The sequence below is a fragment of the Mustela lutreola genome, chromosome 6 (assembly GCF_030435805.1).
Source record: "Mustela lutreola isolate mMusLut2 chromosome 6, mMusLut2.pri, whole genome shotgun sequence".
NCBI lineage: Eukaryota > Metazoa > Chordata > Mammalia > Carnivora > Mustelidae > Mustela > Mustela lutreola.
The window spans coordinates 31,479,422-31,488,264 of NC_081295.1; the positions used below are offsets into that span (position 1 = coordinate 31,479,422).

Here is an 8,843-nt window from a genome sequence, read left to right on the forward strand (position 1 = left end):
GAAGGCCAGATTTTTTTTTTTTTTTCTTTTTTTGAGACACTTCTAAACCTTGCTCTGAGTTTAAGCAGCGGACCTGGAACCTCTCCCTCTTCCAAATCTGGATAAAAACGGCTCTGTCAACCGGATCCTTCGTATCTCCAGGAGCTCCTCTTCTCCCAAAACAGAGCCACCCCCACCTTCTCATCTCTGTCCACGCCCCCCAAGCCCACCCTTTCCTGAGCCGACTCGTTACGAGTTGCGCTCGCCGCCGCCTCCCGCTTCGGGGTCGCTCTGGTCGTCCGTGAAGCAGACGTCCACATCGCTGTCGTTGTCGCTCTTGGGCTCCCCGGGCTCCGGGAGGTAGTCAGGCTCAGCGCCTGGGCCCTCGCCCGCCTTGGCGAGCAGGTTTTGTCCGGGGTGGCGGGACTTGACGTGGCGCTCCAGGTCCCGGCGGCGCACCAGCACCTTGCCGCAGAACTCGCAGCGGTAGGGGGTGTTGCCTTCGGCGTGTAGACGGATGTGCTTGTTCAGATTGCTGGGGTCGCCGAAGGGCCGCAGGCACACTTTGCACTTGAGCGGCTTGTAGCCCGTGTGCGTCCGCATGTGAATCTTGAGCCCGTATTTGCGCGAGTACAGCTTGCCGCAGTAAAGACACAGGTGGCCGGTCTTGGGTTTGCCCGCGCCGCCACCTCCACTGCCGCCACCCCCAGGGCCACCCGTCGCCACGACGGCCGGTGGCAGCGTCCCCGCGTCCAGGCGACCGCGGCTTTTCCCGGCCGCCATCTCCGACAGCTGCTGCGTGTGCATGGCGATCTCTCGGTCGATGCTCGCCAAGGAGCCCAGCTCCGCGGGGCTTAGAGCGGCTGCTGCCGCCGCTGCCGCCGCCGCCGCCGCAGGCCCGCTGAAGTAAGAGAAGGACTCTGGGTACTTGAACAGCCCGCCGAAGTGCAGTTTGAGCGGGTAATAAGCGGCGGCGGCCGGCGAGCCGTAGAGTAGCTCTCCGTTGTAGACGGTAAAAGCGGGCATGACGGCAGGCAGGTGGCTGCACTCGCCACCGGGGTAGGCTTTGAGCCCGCCCGCGTCGAGGGCCGGCAGCGCGCAGCGCTCGACGGGCAGCCCGGTCGCAGAGGGCAGCTGGGCGAAACGCGCTCCCGGCAGCGCAGCCGCGGCGGGCTGGGCGCGCTCCACATGCTTGAAGGCTGACGCCTCTTCCGGGGGGCCAGGGAGCAGAGGGAAGCCGCGCAGTCCCCCAGAGCAGGGTAGGCCAGGCGGAGGCGGCGGGGGCGGTTCCCCCGCGAGAAGGCACTTAGAGTGGTGATGGTGGTGGTGCGCGTGGTGGTGATGGTGGTGGCCCGTGCTGCCCGCCGCGGGGTTCTCCCCGCTTCCGGGGCGCCCGCCCGCACGGCCCCCGCCCAGCAGCCTGCCTAAGGCCAGGCCGGACCCCGGTTTGCCGCCACCCTCTTCCCGGTAGGGGTCGCCGTGTGCGGCCGCCGCCGCCGCCCTGGCCAAGCCCGCAGGCTTAAAAGCGGAGCGCACTCCGGGGTAGAAGGCCAGGCCGCCGCCCCCCGCTGGGGAGCCGCCCACGAAGCCGAGGAAGTGGCCGTGTCCCCGGGAGGCCCCGCTCATGTCTAAGGCGCGGTCCGGCTGCTCCTTGCCCTTCTTGGACTGCCCCCACTTGGCCGGGGGCGGTGAAGGGGCGGAGGGCGCAGAAGAGGCCTCCCGCTTAATGCTCTCCCGCGCCCCGCAGGCCTGGAGGGGCGGCGGGGCGTGCGGGTGGGACCGCAGAGGGCCAGCGGGGGCGGCCGCGGCAAAGTCAGGCGCCGGGGGTTTTGGAGCGAAGTGAAGGCCATCCGCGGCCGGGGCAGCGCCTTGGCGAGCCGCGTGCTCGTGGTGCAGGTAGGCTCGGCTCCCGCCGCTGCTGAGCACGCAGTGGAAACGTAGGTGGGCCTTAAGGCTGTTGGGGTATCTAAACGTCCTCCAGCAGTACCAGCAAATGTAGCGCTCCTCCCCTGGGCGAGAAAGAGTAGGAAAGCGACCCAGTGAGAGGCGAACTAGCAAGAGAGAAAGAAAGCGCACCCAAGGCAAAGCCCAGATTTTGACCCGCGGCATGAGGAGAAACAGGAGTATTCTTGGGTACAGCAAAGAAGTGAGTTAGTTCGGTAGCCCCCGCAGCAAGGACCCCGAGAAGCCCCAAATGGCCAACTTTGTCAACAGCTCCATCCTCTGGGATTACTCAAGAGGCCAAAGGGGTGACCTGTGCCTTTCCAACGAAGACTTCCTCCGGGCCATCCGAGCAAATCCTCGTTGGGAGGGCAGCGCTCAGGCAGACTGGCCGGGGAAGAGACCAGAACAGAGAGCAGCTGTTGCTTTAAATCAAGTGTTGAAGCTGTGCTGTGCCCGGGCCCATCTGTTGGCGTTTGCAGAATAGGTGGCGTATGTCAAGGAGTTTGGATAAACTGAACAAAGACCAATCTAATGGTCGTGAGCGCCTCATTACCAGGCGAGACAATATCTTGTATGTATGGGCCATATGTAATCATTCCTTTTCATAGAACAATGCCTTTTATGTCCACTACGCACCCTTCCCACCCCCTCCCTGCCTTAAACATTTTGCCTGAGGTTTTCCTGGAGCGTGACCAACTGAAGGACCACATAGGGACTATGATCTGCTATTCTTCAAAATTATTTGTATCTTTATTTCCTCTTTAACCCCATTTAATTTGATGAGAGAAAAGAAAAAGCCCTGTGTCCTGATATTCGAAAAACTGAAGGATGATGTTGCATTATCTTGTCAGTTGTTTCATCTGGAGTAATTAATTAACTCCTAGATAGCTATACAAATCCAAGCTTAATAATAAAGCTCTTGGGAAAGATAGTTTATTTTTTATGAAACAAATGAATATATATATATATATAGATACATGGAGATACTCAGCTTTTAATAAGTGTACAACTCTCTACCAGGAACGGTATACATGTTTTGGCATCAAGTTTTTTTTAATATTATTAACATTACTTCTTTTAATTTTGCCAGGTTCTGGGAACACAATTAAGAGACACATGTATGAAACAGATTTTGATCACATGGTAGTTAATTTTCACTTAAAAAGGGCTCATTACATCTGGACACAGAACAATGATCTTGCAGTGGGTTTCTTTTTTAATGTTACAGTTGATTGATAACACTGAAGGGTGTTTGTGAGAAAGAAGTTAGTTGAGGCACAAGGAAGTACCCAAAATATGTCTGTCTCATTAAATTTAATGGAAAAGTTAAATTCCCTTCCCCCTCATACACAAGCAGTTCAAACTTCTAAAACATCACTATAAAAACAACTGGAAGAAATTCCAGATCTTCTTTCCTTCATGTATTTTACTTTTGGCTTTGCATAAAGCAAGTAGTCCCCCTAGATAACTAAGATGGAAGTTCACGTAAGGATCTGTTTATTTCGGCTGAAGGCAAGGTAGAACAGAAAGCAAAAGGTGGGGAGGGGGGAAGATTTGCCTCTGAGAACTTAACCTATTTGTTTATGGAAGACTTAGATAAAATAATTTGTGTTTTTGCTACCTTGTATTGAGAAGCTTTCAAAATAAATCTTGGTTGGGGGAGTAGATTTCCTGGGTTCCCTTAATGGGTATGCTGATTTAATATCTTAAATAACCTCCCTTCTCAGAACCTTTCTCTCATCACCCCTTTTTAAAGAAGGAGTTTTCAGAGGCTGCCCCAGAATGACTCCAGTCCATTGCAAAGCCAAGAAAAGCTTTATCCATAAAACAAAGGGTTGGTACTTTATTTAAGCTTACCATGGAATTTAAACCCATTGGAGTTAGTCAATAATGGAAGAATAGCAGCCATCTCTACTTATTTCTTCCTTTTTTCAAGGGGTAAGCAAATATGTTCCTGTTTCAATATGTTCCTTTTTCAGTTTATCCTAACCAACTGACATGTTCTCTGAATTCTGAAATCCAGCCTATGCCAAAAGTATCAGACACACTTCATAAGTGACGTTTCCTCATCTCCTTGGTGTAACCCTGAGGTTGCCAAGATTTCAAGCATTTCAAAGGTGGGGAAGTCAGGGTTCAAAATAACCCATGCATTCCCAAAAGGAAAATGGTGTCTATTCTGACATCAGTTGGCTGAAATGAAAACACAAGAGCCACCACTCAAACAAGTTGCTTTTGTACTATTTGAGAGTGCCTAAGGAGGGGTGTTCTGTGTAGAAATGTCTGGCCCCGAAAGGTCAGCAGCTGTTAGAATTGTCATGTGGTGGCTGATTTGAGAGTTCTCCACTACAGGGTTTTTATCATGTTTCTTTTTTACTGGAAGAAGTTGACAAGAGAATTTAATACAGTGTGATACAAGGAACAACCTAGGATAATGTTTTATGAATACTGTATGCACAGATCTACCCACAAGACAGTGATACTTTGAAGCGAAGTGATTCATCCTTCCGAATAAACTTCATTCTGTCTTATTCATGAATGTTTCCTAATGCTCATATTTGTATAAATTTCTTTAACCCTATTTCTAAAGTGATGAGACTTAAGCAGACAATTCAGGAGAAGAGCACGTTAAAATATTTTACAGAATTCATTGTGTTGACTTTAAACATAACTGTGTCTTTAGGAGAAACTGCACACTAAAGCAGTTGTGAAGGAAAAAAGTCTTGGAAGCTTTGTGAATAAAAAGGGAGGTCTCAAGATCTTAACTATTTTAGCACCTCCCAGCTTTCTTTCACAGAAAGTGTTCTTCAGTGTTCTAGAGAAGGTTTGAAAATGTTCTTCTCTTTAGTCACTGCCCCTTAATTTGCATAAATCCACTCTTGGCTTTGGAAGGGATCAAATAAATCTGAGAAGAAACTGGGATACATCCCAGATTCAATTTAAGTAGGGAGGGGAAATGAATAAATACCATTTAAATGGTAGGGCCTCAGTACCTGCCAACTGACCAGCTGTAAGTACCGTAATGCTTTTAAAATGCTGTAAAAGTACATCATTCTCCTTCAAACCAGTGAAGAGAAGCCCCTCCACCTTCGAAACCATTCCAAGTCTGAGTTATGCTTTTTGGAGCTCATGATGTGATTAATAATATGTTAAGTCTTTTTTATTGATTCTTAATTGAGTAAATGATTGTCTCTGAGTATGTAATAGGAAAAGATGACCCCATTAAGTTCATAAAGAATATTTTGGGGGGCATCTGGGTGTGTCAGTAGATTAATCGCTCTCAAGGTCCTGAGATGGGAGCCCCATGTGGGGCTCCACACTCAGCGGGGAGTCTGGTTGAGGGTCTCTCTCTCCTATCCTTCTTCCCCTTACCCCACTTTCTCTCTCTCTCAATAAATAAATCTTTAAAAAAAAAAAAAAAAACAGCTTTTTCCCTGCAATCACGAGGCAGATTTTTGTCTCTTTTATCCTTTACTGTTGATTTTAAGGAGGTAGTGGTGACATTGCTTAGCGTGAATTCAGTTTTATACAGCTCAAGGGAAAGGCCCTGTCAATCCAGGGCTGGACTCTCACCCACCCAGCTGGCCAGAGGCCCTCTCAGACTTGGTACCTTTCTCATCGTGTGTCGGAGTTGCAGTCGTGGGGATGTCAAACCATTGAGCTAGAGAGTTGGAATACCACACCGTCAGCTCCTCCCCTGGCTGGACATCTCGAAGCGCTCGGTAGAAAATCTGGGACACAAGGAACAGGACAGCTTGCTGTCATTTCCTGGGTAATCGGTCTAAACACATCTAAAAGGAAAGGTTGGAATGCTTGTTCTGACGCTGTGTGACCCTGGAAAATCTATTGGATCTCTCTGAACCTTATTTCCCTCATTCTTCAAACGGGGAAAATAATAGTATCTACTTTACAAGGTTGTTGGGATATTTAAATGAGACCTCCAGCTAAAGCACTTTGCTCCTAATATTGATGGCCACCTCAGTAACGTGGGGTAGGTAGAATTGGCAGTGGGGGGAAGCCCACGGTACCTGTCCTCCTGGTAAGTCTGCAATAGCTTCCAGAGTCTGTTCCTGGGGGTTCCTGGCTGCCCGGATTAACCCTATCCATTCCAGAGGAGAGCCCCCCGACTCGTCCACCAGCTCCCCTCTCACCATGCGCACCTGCAACACAAGCAGTGGTCGTTCTTCCCCGCGCCACGGGCAGGCCCACAACCCAGAGGGAAAGTTTATCCAACACCCCACCGGACTCAGGAAAACGGTTGTGTTCACGGTGGCCAGACTGCTATGGGCTGCTGGGAGGAAGGTGATTCCTAGGACCCTTGCTTGAAGGAGGGAGAAGAGGCTGGCAAGTATGACAGTTCCCCCTCTCCCCCCACCTCGGCGGTACCAAGATCGAGAGCATCCTCCCTGAGCGACTGGGGGTGTCTGATACCTAGACGTTCCCCACTCCCACCCTCACCCCAGTTCTCGCTCCTGCGGTTCTGAGAGCTGCCCGAATACCAGGGGAGAGACGATTTGAAGGCAGCCCCAGAACCCAGAGTTTCCTCCACCTTCTTCTCATGCCTCCCGACGCTCGCTGCACAGCACCTAGGTGCCAAAGTGCCCGCAAGCCCGGCAATGAGAGTGTGCGAACAAAGCATGGACCGCCGGCCATTTAAACGCAATTAAAGCGCATTTAAAGAAGGCTCTAGACCGCCGAGGGTGGAGGGGGGGTGGGAGAATGATTACGTGAGGAGCCAGATGCAGGTCCCGCTGGCGGGGCGCCTGAGCAATTTCTTACAAGAAAGCTCTCGACAGAGACTAGGCAAACCTAAGGTCCTCCTTCCGCCGCCCCCACGGGACTCCTGCCTTCTTTTCCCGGTCGCTGTGAGCCGACACTTGTCTGCTGGGACGCCTCAGGGCGGGGGGTGGGGGGGCTTTAAAACCCCGCTGCGGTCAGAGGTCTGTCCGCCGCTCCAGAGTCTGAGCAGGCGGGCTGGCCCCGACGCCTCCCAGTTGCGACCCTGGACTCCCAGAGCCCGGCTGCGGGCGCGCGGACCGGGTGCCTCACGCGAATGGGCCCTTCTCGCCCTGGAAGCCCCAATTGGAGCCATCACCTGGCTCACCCTCTCTCCATTTACCCCAGCCCTCCAGCAGACATCCGCGGAGTGGAAGAAGGGGGGGGGGGGGAGGCGCCTGGGAACTGAGAGATTCCCAAGGATCTCCCCCGCCCCCCAACACATGAAATTAAGGTAAATGCAAGCCTTGAAGTAGCGCGTTGAAGGAAGAAGTTAAGAAAAGCCTTCAACCCCCCGCGCGTTGTGAAACAGAAAAGGCGAATTTGCAGAGAGGCAAGGCCCCGCCACGCCTCTGCAAACGAAACCCCGGAATCCAGGGAAACCGTGGGTTCCGACTGGTCCCGGCGCGTAAGGAGTCCCATGCACCCCACCGGGGGCTGTCCCCTCTCAGCCATGTTCTTTCCCCTCAGCTCGGCCCACGTCCAGCTCTCACTTAATACGACTTGCGGGGAATTACCAGAGTCCCCCGGGCCACCTGGCAGAACTGGCAGGTAACGACTCAACCACCCCTTTCCTCCACTTGCCCTATCTACCCCTGCCAGGGCCAGGGCAAAAGAAGGCGAAAGGCTGTGGGCGGAGGTCGGAATGGCTAATACCTTTTTCCTGGGCCCTGGTTCCCTGCGGTCTGACAGGTACTTGCCCAGCTTGAAGGTTCCGGGCACCGGCCCCAGGCGCAGGCCGGCCGGAATGCAGCAGTCCGCACTCACGCTGGTGGCCGGAGCGCGGGCTGTTCCGTGCATTGCTGCCGCCGCCGCCAGGCAGGCGCTCGGGTGCGCCGGGTCCTCCGCAGGGCTCGAGTGACAGTGCCCGAGCCGCGCGTGAGCCAGGGAGCCGCACCCCGACGTGCGTCCTCCGCCCGCGGAGTGACGCGGGCGGGCATGCACTGCGCCTTTTCAATCTGGGCGGGCGCCTTTTGGCACCGCGAGCGCAAGGGCGCGGAGTTTGGTGAGAGAGTTGCTCTGCGGAGCAGCTGCAAAGTCCCACCCGAGAGGGTCACATGGAGTGGTTCCCTCAGCCCTCTGCATAATCGAGGCCTCTGAATGGCTGGCGCACAATGGTCCAGGCGACCTTCCCATTCCTAAAAATCCAATTTGTCAAGGGCGAAGAAAAGACGCTGGTGAATCAAAGGTCCGGCGGGACCATTAATCCTCAGCATGGGGTATTGTCCTCGAGACAGTTACGATATTTTAAGTGACAAATCCACTGTATAATTTCTCCATAAATTTTACTTCCTTTTATTGTTCTCCGACAAACCAGTTTTGGGAAATAAGTGACTACTTTAAGTCTACTTGGCTGATTCCTTTGAGCCTTGGTCTACTTCAAAGATTTTTAATTCTCTCCCCTTGGCTTTATTGTAAAGGAGATTAAACAAAGAGATGGGGACTGTTTGGAGGACTTGTTAACTTCTATTGATTTCTGGCGTGTGCCATACAGAAATTAGGCAGGTACTTGATGGGAAAACACCAGAAAATACCTACACTTTTTAAATAACGACCATATTACCATTTCAGGGGATTGGGTCCACGCCAGTCGTCTATTTGGAACCCCTTTTTCGTTCCTTCTGTCCAGCTTCGCCCCGAAATATGAAGCGTCCGAACTAGTTTTGGTAGACGTGGTCCGTTGTGCACCACTGCTCTCGGGGGCACCCCGGACCCGCATTTTCTCTGGGAATGGAAAGCGGCCTCAGGGCCATGGCTTTGCCGGCGAACCTATGCCCTTGTCCCCAGCAGAGGGTTAAAGAGGGGTGTGCTGATTGGGTCTTTTTAAAATCAGGTCTCCCTCACATGCCAACCGACCAACTCAAGCCCTGATTTGCTTTTACGTTTTAAACCTAGAGGAAATCCTTGGAGTTAACTTTTTTAAAAGG

General features: G+C 52.6%; 1 protein-coding gene across 1 annotated transcript; it reads right to left on the reverse strand.

Annotated features, from left to right (window-relative positions):
- Nucleotides 1–228: 228 nt before the first annotated feature.
- Nucleotides 229–7,716, reverse strand: PRDM13 (PR/SET domain 13). Its single transcript, XM_059179270.1, has 4 exons — nucleotides 7,573–7,716; nucleotides 5,949–6,080; nucleotides 5,531–5,651; nucleotides 229–1,988 (listed from the first exon to the last, which is right to left on the reverse strand). The coding sequence occupies exons 1-4, from the start codon at nucleotides 7,714–7,716 to the stop codon at nucleotides 229–231; spliced, it is 2,157 nt and encodes a 718-aa protein (XP_059035253.1).
- Between the last annotated feature and the right edge of the window lie 1,127 nt (nucleotides 7,717–8,843).

Excerpts from the sequence above, each read along its gene's own strand:
- PRDM13 (XM_059179270.1), bottom strand. The coding sequence starts at position 7,716 with ATGCACGGAACAGCCCGCGCTCCGGCCACCAGCGTGAGTGCGGACTGC. Across the intron at positions 6,081-7,572 it reads AACCAGGGCCCAGGAAAAAG|GTGCGCATGGTGAGAGGGGA; the intron begins GTATTAGCCATT and ends CTTGTGTTGCAG. Across the intron at positions 5,652-5,948 it reads CAGACTTACCAGGAGGACAG|ATTTTCTACCGAGCGCTTCG; the intron begins GTACCGTGGGCT and ends CTTGTGTCCCAG.